Raw genomic sequence first — 15,840 nt, 5'->3', positions numbered from 1 at the left:
AGAGGAGACACAAACACCACACACAACAATTGAGAGACACAAACACCACACACAACAATTGAGAGGAGACACAAACACCACACACAACAATTGAGAGGAGACACAAACACCACACACAACAATTGAGAGGAGACACAAACACCACACACAGCAAACCAAAAGTAGTGAAACAAAAATGAATATTATCAACAACAGAATCAATATTAATTACAATTTCAACATAGCAGTGATTAAAAATCCCTCATTGACATTATCATTAGACATTTATAAAAATAAATAAAAAAAGAACAATAGTGTCACAGTGGCTTACACTTGCATCGCATCTCATAAGCTTAACACACTGTGTCCAATATTTTCACAAAGATAAAATAAGTCATATTTTTGGTTTATTTAATAGTTAAAACCAATTTACATTATTGCAATCAGTTGATAAAACATTGTCCTTTACAATTATAAAAGCTTTTTACAAAAATCTACTACCTCAGCAGACTGGGGTAGATCCTGCTGAAATCTATGTATTGAATGAATAGACAATCCTTTTGAATCGGGAAAAAATCATTTTTGAATTGGAAAAAAAAAAATCGATTTTGAATCGAATCGTGACCCCAAGAATGGATATTGAATCGAATCGTGGGACACCCAAAGATTCACAGCCCTAGTAGTGACTCTCTGTAGCCCGTAAAACAAAGTAGCTCTACTAGAAGAAAAAACATCTACATGAGAAAAAATCATCCTGATGACACAAGCACAAGAAGGCGTGACTTTAATGGAGACTCACCTGTGTATGAGGCACTTTCTGTGGGGTAGTTGGGGGTGAGGACAGCGGTTGGGCAGCAGAGGGCGGAGGTGCCCATTGGTTGGGTGGAGGGGGCGTGCTTTGTAAGGGGTAGGGGGACAGGTGAGTGTGCTGGGTCTGCATGTTCTGAGTAGGTGGTGCTAAACCCTGGCTCATAGGTATTGCCCCATGCTGATTGACGGCTGGACCCTGGAAAGCCATGGCAGAAGGCTGCACACTTCTAGAAGCTTGCTGCTGGGAATGAAGAAGATGTGAATCTGCCCCCTGGCTGACTGGGGCTTCATGAGGCCCTGCAAACAAAGGGGTGACAAATAGTCAAAAGATGATAAATGATTTGACAATGTTGAAGAACCACATACTTTATATTTTCAGCCACTGGAATTAGAATTAAATAACTGCTTTGTTTACCTGGCTGGAGTGGAGGCCGATTGGGGCCCATATGGGGAGCACGTTGCGGGCCCATGCCGGGATAAATCTGCCCCGCATTGGGGGGTATGCCGTGAGCTTGCTGGTGTTGGCCATGTGGAGCAGACAGTGAGGTTTGGGGAGGTCTCTGGGGGTGTGCGATAGTGTTAGGCGCAGACTTCAGTGCCGTATACCCTGTAACCTCTGTTAAGCCTGTACTAGGGGGCCTGCCCTGCTGGGGTGGAGGGGTGGGGGTTCCCAAAACCCGCATGGGGGACAGTGGTGATGGGGAAGGGTAGGATCCCTGAGCTGGGGGTGCAAGGTGGGACTGGGACTGATTTGGGGGCTGGGAGTGGCCAAGTGGGTGCATAGTCTGGCTTTGCTGCCCGGCTGTGGGTGGCTGCATTGGGACAGAATGTGTCGGGTGAGGTGGTCCAGGTGGGTATCGCTGGCCCTGTTGCCCAGAAGCTGGGCCTGATCCCTGGTTGAACCTTTGGCCAAGTTGCCCTGGTCCCATTGGAGGGCTGGTGTTGCTAGTAACATTAGCATTGGCACCAGGGCCAATCCCAGACCCCATGGTGCCGTACTGGGGCTGATAGCCAGAGTACTGGCCACCTCCAAACCCACCCATTCCTGGTTGATGTTGGTGAGGGTGTGGAGGCTGTCGAGAGGGAGAATGTGGGAACCTCGGTGTGTGGCTCATGTTGGGGTAACCCTGGCTTTGTGGCTGTGGGTGTCTCATTTGACCCCCAACCATTCCAACATGTCCCATGTAGTGAGATGGGTCTTGCGTAAGAGGAGCCGCCAAGGTCTGTGTAGGGTAGTGTTGGCTGATGCGTGGCGCGTTGGCTGTGGGTTGGCCTTGCATCCTGCCGTAGCTGCTTTGAGACATCTGGAAAGCTCCCATCTGGTTGGGGCCACTCCCTGGTTGCGTTGAAGCCTGTTGATATGCTGATCTGCTTTGGTGCTGTTGGCCCCAAACGGCGCCTGCAGCTGCTCCGGCTCCTGCATCACCTGGATACCCATGGTGAGTGTTACTAGAGTTAGCAGGGCTATTGTGGTAGTGAGAAGCCATGCCATTCATCGTTGCATTTATATTTGGTGGCCCCTGGCTTGGACCATTCTGAGCAATTATTCTTCCTCCAGGGGCACTAGCCTGATCGTAGCCTGCGTAGGTGCTGTGGTCATACATTTGGCCCAACTTAGGCTGTGCTGATCCAGAACCAAGGAGCATCCCCTGGTGATAACCCCGGTTTCCCTGGTGTTCGTGGTTGAGAGAGGGATTGGTTGGCTGTGCAAGAGTGTTGGATTGGCCAGTGGTAGGCTGTTGAGGAAAACAGTCTCCTAGACCATCTAACCCATCTGAGAACAGCCCTGCATCGTCCCCAAACAAACTCAACATCCCTGGGTCCGCCATGGTCAGGCGGGGGGCCCACAGAGGGATGAGGCCAGATGGAAGGAGTTCTCTGGTGCCGTAATGAGCTAGACAGCTAGCTGCTATCCTGCTATTCCATGGTCCTCTTTAAGACTCCTGAAGAGAGAATGAAGAAAGATAACATTTAGGGAGAGGACCACTAACAGACCCCAGAGTAAATACAGACTGAACTAAAAGTTGCTTCAATACAACGCTTGGATAGCCAAAGAGCAATGTACTGGCAGATTATCATCACAAGAGTTCAAAAATCCTTTTGTCTTTTTAAGGACTACATTTTAATCCAATTACATTAATAGTACACAAAAATGTTATATACTCTGAAGAGGTTACTTGCAAAGTCATTTCACTACAGTTTTTGTGTGTCTATACAGCACAGACAATGCATAATTGAGTGAAATGCCATTGGAATAAGACAAGTTGTGCTCTACCTACTAAGGGTGTGCCAATACAAGGTTTCCCTTACATGTCAATCATTGGGGCACTACGCCGTGTCAAAATAAAAACCGCCATACCTTAAAAATGAGGGTTTCTTTTTAATGTGAAAACTAATTTAATATAGTGTATGAATGAATATAGTATGGATCAACCAATTATTGCTGATAGATAGATAGATAGATAGATAGATAGATATATCAACAGAAATCCATCAGCAGATACAATATATACACAAGGTTTTTCCTGCGTTCAAAATTGCATGGCGGCCGTCCCCAGCCAGAGCAATTGATATTGCTCAACAGCGTAAAGCTTCGGCTGTGTTGAGAGAGATTGATGTCCCTCTACGGCAGCTACGTATTTTAACTGCAGTTGCAGCTCTGCGCCACAATAGAGGCGCTATATGGACAGCAGTGCACCGGAACGACCTGAAGCAACTACCGAAGAAGAAAGATGGAATGGTGTTGCTTCCCGATACTTGGTGCATAACATAACAAGTGGATTTGTGCCATAAGGAGCATGATACGAAAAGATCACTGGACTCCTACAGAACACTCCAGACTGTGCTGTGAACATTTTGTCTCTGGTAAGTGAACACAGCTAGTAGAGTTCGCTACCTTTCCAACCTCTTCTGACTCATAATAGAGGGATTGATTAGAAGTTTGCATAGGATCAGGTAGTTTCATGACAGTACAGATTGACTGGTACAAGCATACTTGCCAACCCTCCCGTTTTTAGCGGGAGAATCCCGATATTCAGCGCCTCTCCCGACAACCTCCCGACAGAGATTTTCACCCAACAAACTCCCGGTATTCAGCCGGAGCTGGAGGCCACGCCCCCCCCCACCTCCCGATATTGGAGGTCTCAAGGTTGGCAAGTATGGGTACAAGGTCAACTAAAAGCATTACAAGCATGTTGTTGTTTTGTTTTTTTTAAAGTTTCCTCCGTGTCAGTAACGTTTATGTCTTTTAGCGTTGCAAAATCAGCCACAATTTTAAAAAGCAATGTGGCGAGGAGGAAAGTCAAGAGTCCAGGTGAAACAGAGCAGAGAAATGAACAGTTGAAATGTAATCAATCATGGTGGTGACAACATATTTGTCCACAGAGGCTGCTTCAAAATCATCTATGAGTGTCTCAAGCAAAAGTGTCCCCACCACACAAGCTATCATTCTCTTATGCAAGCACTTAGGTGTCAAACTCAAGGCCCGGGGCCACATCATTTTATCTGGCCCGCAAACACCTGGAAATGATACGTGTACTTCATATTTTCTCACTAAACGTCATGGATTTTTTTTTTGACAGAAAAAATATATGTACTGCTCAAAATTGCATGCCTTTTAAACTTTAATAGTATCCATTATGGCAACAAATATTACAGTATATTATCATACTTTCCAATAAATACTTAAATATCTGCTTGACTTATGATTTTACAGCAAAGTACCCATCAAATTAATAAAAATGACAATACATTTTGCAGTGTTCTTTACAGCATATTAATGTAAATTGGAAAAAAATAAACCATTTTTTGCGTTAAAGTTCTGCCGCATGGTCAGGATTGTACCACCTGCGCCTCAATTTGAGCCAGGAAAAACCCTGATACACATGATACCAGGATTTCGTAGGGTTGTGAAACTCACAATTTTGATTCGATTTTTGGGGGTAACTATTTGATTAAGAATCGATTCAAAACTATTCTCGATTCAAAATCAATACTTTTTAAATAACATTGGGTGCCAGTTCTGATTGATGACATTTTACCATATGATATACAAACAGTTCTGATAAATTGCTATATCACTAAAAAGAAAACAACAAATACAATATCATTGAAAGTGTGTAAAAAAAAAATTATAATAAAAGATTTTCTAATGAATTGCGATTCTTAATCGATTAAAAAAAAAAAAATCAAAAATCGTTGTTTTTTTAAATAATATACATATATATTTCATCTGTCTTGTCCAGCAACTCCGACAAATCATATAGTTGATGTAGATGATCTATATCTGCTGTACACCTTTACTTTAGAAAAGAGAAGTGTTGGATACTTCTCTTGTTGTCTTATTTGTATTTGACTTTATTAAATGTTTGGCTAGAATTTTATTAAACAAAAACAGTTTTCTTTGAAGTAATATAGACATGTACCACAGCTGCTTGCCTATCTTATGGAGGAATGTAGTTAATCATAGAACTGGCACCTAATTTTATTTTGAAAAGTTTTGATTTTGAATTGAGAATGTATCGGACGATTTTCTTGAGAAAGTCCATGATTGCTATCATTGATTAATGCATTTCAATGCCGATTATAATGTATTTCTTTGTAGTACCCCGGCTGACAAGCTAGCAGCTAATTAAGTGTCTCTGTACACTGTAAAGCAGCAAATAAACTGCACTTCTTAATATCTTAAGTATCATGATCACGTATCTCAGGAGCATACTGGTATAAACTTTATTACTGTCCTTTCCATGAGTTTGTTGATGATTTACTACGTCCTAAATGTAAATTGTACCAGAGAGTAGCGATTGTATTAATCAAATGGCCCCACTTTACAATGCACACAATCAGTCGTAAGCACGTGAGAGTGCCATGGGATTGGACTTTGATTGTTTTGAGTCTTACTATAAAATTTGCCAATTATGGTCAAGAATGTGAGGAGCGATCGCATTGGTTGCACAGCTGGTGTATGTAGTCATTGAGCAGTACTATGGCCCACCTATTCCAACTGTGCTACACTTGACATAATCAAGTAGAATATGGTGAAAAGGAAAAAAGTGATGATGTGAAAATGAGAAAGTTAACAGTGTAAATGTTTTCTCCAATACCTTCCATCAAACATCTGCACAGCCAACGTAGGCAAAAAGTCATGAGGATACGACACAGCACCAGTTTGGAGAGCTCACACAAGTCCGTGAAGCTCGGCTGTCAGCGTTCACAGAATTAGGTGAACGGTCAGTGTGCCAAATCTCATCAAAGGATGAGGCATTGAGCACAAGGGCCATCATGGCGCCTGTGCCAGTGGTTCCCATACCTTCATTCATCAAAGGATGAGCCATTGAGCACAAGGGCCATCATGGCGCCTGTGCCAGTGCTTCCCATACCTTCATTCATCAAAGGATGAGGCATTGAGCAGAAGGGCCATCATGGCCAGTGTGCCAGTGGTTCCCATACCTTCATTCATCAAAGGATGAGGCATTGAGCACAAGGGCCATCATGGCCAGTGTGCCAGTGGTTCCCATACCTTCATTCATCAAAGGATGAGGCATTGAGCACAAGGGCCATCATGGCACCTGTGCCAGTGGTTCCCATACCTTCATTCATCAAAGGATGAGCCATTGAGCACAAGGGCCATCATGGCCAGTGTGCCAGTGGTTCCCATACCTTCATTCATCAAAGGATGAGGCATTGAGCACAAGGGCCACCATGGCGCCTGTGCCAGTGGTTCCCATACCTTCATTCATCAAAGGATGAGGCATTGAGCACAAGGGCCATCATGGCACCTGTGCCAGTGGTTCCTATACCTTAATTCATCAAAGGATGAGGCATTGAGCACAAGGGCCATCATGGCCAGTGTGCCAGTGGTTCCCATACCTTCATTCATCAAAGGATGAGGCATTGAGCACAAGGGCCATCATGGCCAGTGTGCCAGTGGTTCCCATACCTTCATTCATCAAAGGATGAGGCATTGAGCACAAGGGCCATCATGGCGCCTGTGCCAGTGGTTCTCATACCTTCATTCATCAAAGGATGAGGCATTGAGCACAAGGGCCACCATGGCGCCTGTGCCAGTGGTTCCTATACCTTCATTCATCAAAGGATGAGGCATTGAGCACAAGGGCCACCATGGCACCTGTGCCAGTGGTTCCCATACCTTCATTCATCAAAGGATGAGGCATTGAGCACAAGGGCCATCATGGCACCTGTGCCAGTGGTTCCTATACCTTCATTCATCAAAGGATGAGGCATTGAGCACAAGGGCCACCATGGCACCTGTGCCAGTGGTTCCCATACCTTCATTCATCAAAGGATGAGGCATTGAGCACAAGGGCCATCATGGCACCTGTGCCAGTGGTTCCTATACCTTCATTCATCAAAGGATGAGGCATTGAGCACAAGGGCCATCATGGCCAGTGTGCCAGTGGTTCCCATACCTTCATTCATCAAAGGATGAGGCATTGAGCACAAGGGCCATCATGGCGCCTGTGCCAGTGGTTCCTATACCTTAATTCATCAAAGGATGAGGCATTGAGCACAAGGGCCATCATGGCCAGTGTGCCAGTGGTTCCCATACCTTCATTCATCAAAGGATGAGGCATTGAGCACAAGGGCCATCATGGCCAGTGTGCCAGTGGTTCCCATACCTTTATTCATCAAAGGATGAGGCATTGAGCACAAGGGCCATCATGGCCAGTGTGCCAGTGGTTCCCATACCTTCATTCATCAAAGGATGAGGCATTGAGCACAAGGGCCATCATGGCCAGTGTGCCAGTGGTTCCCATACCTTCATTCATCAAAGGATGAGGCATTGAGCACAAGGGCCATCATGGCCAGTGTGCCAGTGGTTCTCATACCTTCATTCACTTGTGGAGGGTTATTATTTTACACACATTTCATTCACACTATTGATTAGATGACATTAATTTGAGTTATTCTCAAAGGTGGAGTTTTTCCTCCAATCCTCAGAGCCATGCCATGTTTTGTTATTGTCAATAGTGCTGTGTTACATCTTTGTTTGTACAGCACTTGTGTTTTCCACAGCTGGGTATGAAAAGTGCTATGTAAATAGTTTATTTGATTTTACATGAAGCCAAAATAAAGTAATGTAATGTGTTGTAGCTCACAGAAGAAGCTATTTTTAAATGGGAAAGCCAATCTTATGATAACAACCGGCCCGATTCCAACACGTTTACCTGCCGTGCACACAATTCCGTCCTTGTTCTTCCCCAGACACACAACACTTCCTCATTCTCCACAAATCCGCTTTCAGGCATTGACGATGTGTTTGTGATCACGAGAAAAATGAACATCAGATCAAAACCACACAAACATAAAACATTACCACCAGCAGGTTGTTACAGTAAGATTGGATATATATAGTTTGTTATTTGCACTAGTGATGCACCGAAAATTCGTCCACCAGCAAAAAACTTTAAACTCTTACGTTCTTATTGAAATGTGTTTTTAATGTGTGTTATGGGAGCGAGACGGTCTGCAAGTATTCACTCTTTTGCATGGGTTTCTGCGGCTGCGAGCGTTTGTACTACAAGTTAATGGTAGTAATGTTAACTGCCGTAAAACTCCCGACGGTTACTTTTACCTTACTAAATTTAAAAAGTCGAAAAACTGTCATTCATAATTGCACTTTGATACGGCTGGACAGACTGGCGCTAGATTTAATGCTAACATGTAAACAACATACATTAAGGCCTTCCCCATTATGACACATCCTAAACTTGTACAAACACATTGTGTCTAAACAAGTCACCCACAGTCTTCACATTAAACAAAGGCTGTTTTAGCACCAAGTTATCGATCAACTCGACAAGTTGGAACAGACGGACACACACGAACTCCGTTCAACAGGAAGTAAACTCATGTGGTGGGGGAACAAGGGAAACAACTGAAAAAATTGAGGGTCTCCCACTCCCTCCTTAAAGACAGAAGCTATTTCATTGATATTGGTTGTGGTTTTTATTCAAATGAAAAATTTCCCTTAAAAAGTGTATTTAATTTTTTTACTAACTTGGTATTCAAAAGTTTACATTACAATGTTAAAATATACAAGAAATACAAGTTAATAGAATTTGGAAGGGTATACTTCCATTATTATTATGTATTGTCATGACATCAGTGGTTAATTTGGTATCAAAAAAAATAATAGCAATAATATCGTTTATCGGCAATTTGTAGGTCAATATATCGTCGAGCAAAATGTGTTGTCGACCCATACTTCCCAATATGAGTTCAAAAAGCACCAAGCTTGATACATTTTCCCCAAAATAGAGGATTGCAAAATAAATAGTTGACAAGTGAGCAGAAAATATCATGTTTAGTGAACTCACCACTCAAGTCTCTGGGTATGGTACACACTCTGTAGCAGACGGACAAATGTCCCACAAACTGCCAGAGCCAAAATGCTTGCACTCTTCCTTCTTAATCTTCCACGTGCAAATGTTGACTTTGACTGCACAAAATCCTTGAAACTGCCACAAATGCGCCAGGACTGAGACCTGATCTCATTTTAAAACGGTATTGTTTGTTTTGAAATCTCTTAGACATTTTTTAATTCTACACCCCAAAAGGTCTCTTAGGTCTGCTGATCAAATTCTCAATGTGGTCCCAAAGACCTGCTTAAAGTCCAGGGAGGATCACACATTTTCTGCTGTGGCTCCAAAACTTTTGGTTATCCTGATGTCTCCCTCTTTAATGTGTTTTAACTCACGTCTCAAAACATACTTTTAAACCAGAACAACACTTGTGATCTTAGTCTATTTTTTAGTCTCTTTTTTATTTTTATTTTTACTCTTGACTGTTCTTAGTTGTATCCTGCTTTTGAATGTGTGTTTTAACTAGGTGCAGCACTTTGTTTTTAAATGTGCTACATAAACAACGTGGACTGGAGCCACGTTTACTTCTGCAGCATGTGTCAAGTCATGTCTGCATGTTCACATTTTTGAACCACTACATAAACAACATCCCTTTTGACAGAAAATAATTGGACATCCTATTCTGCGGTGTGAACGTAGCCAAAAAGGATTACTGTTACTTCTGTTAAACATGAGGACTTTACTAATGATAGAAACACTGCATTGAAGCGGACCGTTCCAAAAAAACTAAAATATACAATCTGATAGACAAACTATCAAGTTGAAATAGCAAAAAAGGATGAAAATGCCTGAAAGATATTTGACGATTAACAAAATTACCCAATTTTCTGGATTGAAGAGCACACCAGTATATAAACTCAACCACTAAATTTTAGAATAAATTTATACTTTCCATATATTACCCGCACTGGACTATAAGTCGCAGATATATACGTTGCGAAATGAGTTATTTTCACTGAAATATTTTGTAAATGTTTATTTACATACCTTAATTGCTTTCAAACGGTGTCTGTAACACGGCAGTAAAACGGCTGATCAAACAAAAAAGTGATCATCACTAGCTGCGCAAGCTAGCTCTCCAATCAAAACAGACTCAATAATTCCATGGTGATGCTTTGGTGAGGAATTTGTGAAACTGAAACAATACAAAAAGAATGCCATTGTAATTAAATAAAACTAACACACCCATAAACGTGTTAGCATATTAGCTAATGCTGACGATGCTAGCTGCATCACAATAGCGCGCAAAAGTATGCATGAAACAAACATCACACATGGGACGGTTTAGTACATAACAATTGTTTTAATGTATTGTAAAACTTACAAACATTGTTTGGAGTGATGAATGGAGAATCCATAAGAGTAGAAATGGTATGGAAGGCTAGAAGATGGAACGGTACTACGGTTTAAAAAAAAAAAAAGCACTGCCGGTAAATGGAAGGACACTGCAGCACCTACAGCGAGCAAACTTGTCCAAAAGATGGCGCCATATCAAAAACAAAACACTTTTGTCAGTGTTTTTGCTTGTTTTTTAAGTTAAATTATTTTTATTATGTCCGCCAGCGAAGAAAAATCCATAAATTAGCAGCTCCAATTTGTAAGCTGCAGGGTTCAAAGGGAGGGAAAAAGTAGCTGTTTTACGGTAAAAGACCTCGTCAAAAGACTGACTAAAACAAAAAACTTCTGTCTAAATCAACACTGAATAAACTTAACCTCTTCCAGAAAAAAATCAACAGACCTCAAATTCATTTTCTGTAGGAAGCGATAAGAGCTAACAGCGAGTCATGGCAGCATCTGTGCTGTCAACAGTTTGTGTGCAGCCTCCAGGCCCCACTACAGGAAATCTCTGCCATGTCAACACCATGTTTCCTCTGAGACAAGAAGAGACAAACAAAACGCAGCTCGGGCTTAATACGACCTAAGTCGGCCCAGCAAAGTAGTGAGTGCATCTCCCATTACCACTTGCTTCAAGCCCATATCATTCAGACCTTTGTTCCCAAATGGAGGGCATCATGCAGGATCTGGATAGTGGTGTGTGTAATTATGTGGGGTTGGGGCTGGGATTTAAGGCCCGGAAGGAAGCCAGAGAGAGAGGGGGAGGGTTCAAGAGCGCAAGAAGCAGTGAAGCAGTAGAAAATCTGGTTATTTTACACATGGCTGCCTGGTTAATGGCCAGTGTGTCTGTCTACGTGTGGAAAAGGTCTATGTTTATCTGTGTCCTCACCATGTGGAAGGGAAAACCACTGGCCAGATATAACTCCCATAATCCAGACGACAGAGACTGTACATCAGACCTGGTCAAAATATGTGCAGACCATTAAGATTTTCAATACAGCCCGCCGCACATTTTACATCATTTTTTTAGACCTTTAACACCAAAACGGCAGCCGTCATGATGATGTGCAGTGCTGTTTTTAAATGACCGCAAGTCTTGAACTGTACAAAGTATTTCAATGGTCGCAATCTGCGCTTTTGGGTGTTATAGGAGTTATTACTGTAATCTATGTCACAGCAGCTCAGACCAGGAACAAAGCAAAGTGGACGGGGCTTGTTTCCAGATCAGCCAGCCCCAAACACGTGTGTCAGAAACAGATTTTTACGTGATATCATATTGTAGGTGTTTATTTCACTTTGCATTCATATTTTGCTGGTTTTTTACATGTTTGTTGTGTTTTGCTTGATTGTAAAAGATGCACAACTACGGAGGAGCTGGTCTGAGAAGTAAAATATGTTCATATGTTGTTAATATTCAGGGTTTCATTGTTCATAGTTAATACTCTATTTTCATGTACATTTTGGGTCTCCCATTCAGTAAAAAACGGGTAACTTTTTTTAGAACTCTACGGGACATTGTGACTTTTGGTATTAGTGTTCCTGAAAAAAAGGGACCCAAACACACATACGGTACAGCAGATTTTTACAGCTAAATGTGTAGATATCATTTATACAAACACACACACTGGCCACATAGTACCAATGAATACAGGTATTGATAAGGAATATCGACATCTGCATCGATAAAATCCTAACGATATACATCACTAATCTTTTCCTAGTAGGATCGGACACGCACGATTTAGCGTGACCAGTAAGCAATAGGAAGAGTAAAATGCCTGCGGCCACAACCCGCATACGGAAGCCATTGAAGGTATGGAAACTTTTCAGCCAAAACACGTCAAAGACACAAATAAGTTGCTCAGGCTGCAGTCTCCAACTCTCCTCTGCAAGCTAGTTGGTTATTGAGGGACGGAGTTGTGTGAAAACTACCTTCAACTATCATTTTAACCAAAGTCCATCTGCCTAATTTTGTCAAAATACATGTGTAATATTAAAATTGCAGATTTTCCTACTGTAGTTTTAACATTATTTATATTCACGCAGTGTAAACAAAATAAGTGGTAAAACTGATGGCTTCCAACGGCCTGCTTTTAAATAGACACAAATTAAATGGGTGTTTTTATATTTGTTGCAGCACAATTTATAAACAAGTATTTCTGGATCCTTGCTTTTAAACATACACATGCCTAAACAAATCTCAAACTATATATATATATATATATATATATATATATATATATATATATATATATATATATATATATATATATATATATATATATATATATATATATATATATATATATATATATATATATATATATATATATATATATATATATATATATATATATAATGAATAGATGATAGCTTCATAATCCAATTAGTGGATTAATTGTTGAGATGACTATCAAAATAGTTGCTGCCCTGGTCTGACAGAACAGCATATGCTACTTCCTCCCCCACAAGTCACCTCACCTTTCTCTAGAAACGCTGTAGCTGCCAGAAAGTAAGAGGCAACATCAAAGGTATAAGCTCAAACATTTTTAAAGGTCACATCCATATCAGATTCTAACCTGTGCTGGATATGAGGAAGGAAGAAAAAGGGTATTTAGCAAAAGGCCAAGAAACCTGAACAGAGACCAACAGATTAGACGGTATATCATTTGTGCATGACGCTAATTTATGATGACTGTTGGATGCCAATAAGCACTGATTCTTCTATTCATACTCAGCCTATCTCCTGGAAAATTGTCCACACTGACCAAACATTGCAGACTAGTGGGTTATAAAATATGAAATTACATTTTTTTAGTAACTATCTGCATATTTTCTTCCGACTGGCACAACTGAATGAGAGTTAGATTTACTAGTATTTTGAGATAAGCGCAGACTTTTTTTTAAAATTTGAGTTACAGGACTAATGGGTGTCAGAATAAACTCTGCAAACATTCTGCTCAACGTTGTTATTGTCATGCTGACTATTGGTCTGACTTTGGGCTAAGACACCGCCTAATTATGCAGCTAGTTGATGCACACCAAACGCAATGCTCTGTGCTGCATGGTGAAAGTCTAGTTCTTCCTAATACTGTTGGTCCGTGCCAAAACAGCCGGTCTTAATCGTTAGCATTAGCTTATAGCTGGGAGTAGTGCTGTGAAAATATATAAAAAGTAAAGCTGCAGCCCAGAACTTTAACATGGTGGGCACATGCTGTATTAATAGGACAGATTCATAACGAGTTTGAGCAGAAATATGTCATATAGGAATTAACTACACACTGCAAAACATCAACAACATGCCATGTCACATGAACTGTTTTTGAAGTAATAACTCTGTGACATGAACCACCTCCCTACATTAATGTAAAAAAAACAACTGTTTTTTGAGATCATTACAAAACAAAAAGCATTTTGGCCAATGAAGATAGTCTAATAAACAAGTGTTGTTCTTCTCCGACAACACCATGTGGTTCGGTGCAATAGTTAGGCTAAAACACTAAAATAGGAGTGATACCTCTCACATCTAATACACAAGCTTGATATGAACCGGCGCCTCCTTTCTAACTGTTATTATCGCCGACGGTCACCCAAAATCGTGATTAAAAGTCGACTGTGGACTACAACGACGCTATCCAGGAAGCCACATTGTTTTGTTTTCACGCGAGTCATACAAGACGAGGAAACAAACATCTGGTGGATTTAAACATAAACCACACATTGGTGAAAATCCATGACTACTGTACTGTCACAATCCTAATAGGTCTCAGAAAATTGGCTAATAGCCATTTCGACCTGGCCTTTCTGCATCCTCACAGTCAATGACCTTGCAGAGTCACCTCAAGACCACTGTCCGTCCCTCACGTATACTCCAGACTTCTCAGTTCGCTTTATGGTCATCCAAAAGCTATTTTTATTGACCAATAGCAACAATCACACATCGTGCAGTCACATCTAGTTGGTAAATGCAAAATACACATTTCCTCATCTATAATATCTTTGCTGCCATTACTGCCTCAATCCCCCCCTAACAGGATGTTGACTCTATTGGCAGGCAGCTCTTAACCTTTCATCAGCAGAGCAAGGGGAGGGATGGACCACTGAAGTCCTGGCCATATATTCACCAAAAACATTCTGTATCTTTGCCTCAAATTCCTTGTCACTGGGAGAGGCTAGATTCAAATGCATGCACACATATGGGTAATGGGATATAGTTGACGTCAGGTATGCACGTGCCCACACAAGACAGCTCGATATATGACAGACACAACACTTGGTCAAGAAGCTCTTTCCCGCAAAAGAAAGACTGACATGGCAGGAAATGAGGATGTGGTAGAAGAGAGATGACATTCGGCTGTGAATGTCACCACGGTATTTCAAGTCCCCCACTAACCTTTTGGTTGGATGGTAGGGGGAATATGGTGCCAACAGACATGCAAGCAAAGATAGAGAAGATACTAATGAGGAGAGGGAAGGACATGAGAAAAGAGTGTGCATGAGGGATGGTTGAGGTGGTGGGTAAATGTGGCGCTAAGACAATAAAATAGCCATCAAAACAAACATTCACAAATCAAACCGGCTCTTAACACCAAATGATGTGCGATAGGATTAGAATTAGGGATGATACTCAAAACCGGTTTTCCCGGTTGTTCGATAAGAAAAGAACAGAGTTCTCGGACTCGAATCCCTTTTTGAGAACCGGTACCCGTTATCGAGACCACTATAGTAAAGAAAAAGAGTTGGTTCTTTATTCAAATCCCTCGGAACGAATCCCGTCCCGACCAGAAATGGCCCGTGAGATATCACAAGAAATGACGTCACGTAGCTCAGTCATTAGGCGCAGATAGCGAAAGCAGGAAAAAAATGGACGGGAAAAAGCGCTCCAAGGTGTATTAAAGTTCAAAACAAAAGGTATAATCCAATGAATAACTTTACTGAGAGATTTGAGCAGACTACAAACACATGACGAACACTTTTACCACCAACCGGAAACATAGCAACCAGGCTAGCAACGCACCTCCTTTACGGCAGCTGTAGCAACGTTCTTAAAGCAACCGCAGCACATATATATACACAACACATCTCCCTTTTTTAACTTTTGTTTTTCTTTCCTTGTAAACAAAACAAAATCACACTGTATATGTGTTGTCTGTCTAATTATAAATAATGCAGACGAGGCGTGTTGGCTGAGTTCTTGACGTTTACTTTCACAGCGTGCTCATAACCTCATTCTTACGTGGCAACATGCAACAACACTTTTCGGGGCTACCGCGCATGCTCGTCACTCCCGTTGCATGCTGGGTAGTGTAGTTGTTATATTCCCTAGCTCATA

General features: G+C 41.5%; 1 protein-coding gene across 1 annotated transcript in view; it reads right to left on the bottom strand.

Moving 5' to 3' along the window:
* Nucleotides 1–15,840, bottom strand: part of chd7 (chromodomain helicase DNA binding protein 7) — a 123,710-nt gene that overhangs the window by 92,777 nt on the left and 15,093 nt on the right. The window contains exons 2-3 of the mRNA XM_062070373.1: nucleotides 1,205–2,732; nucleotides 779–1,086 (exon numbers count right to left, since the gene is read on the bottom strand). Of these exons, the coding sequence (XP_061926357.1) occupies nucleotides 779–1,086; nucleotides 1,205–2,618 (1,722 nt within the window). The 5' untranslated portion in view covers nucleotides 2,619–2,732. The remainder of the gene's footprint in view (nucleotides 1–778; nucleotides 1,087–1,204; nucleotides 2,733–15,840) is intronic.

The sequence above is a fragment of the Entelurus aequoreus genome, linkage group LG14 (genome assembly GCF_033978785.1).
Source record: "Entelurus aequoreus isolate RoL-2023_Sb linkage group LG14, RoL_Eaeq_v1.1, whole genome shotgun sequence".
Classification (NCBI taxonomy): domain Eukaryota; kingdom Metazoa; phylum Chordata; class Actinopteri; order Syngnathiformes; family Syngnathidae; genus Entelurus; species Entelurus aequoreus.
The sequence above is the reverse complement of the archived record's forward strand: the minus strand, read 5'-3'. Positions and strand labels throughout refer to the sequence as shown.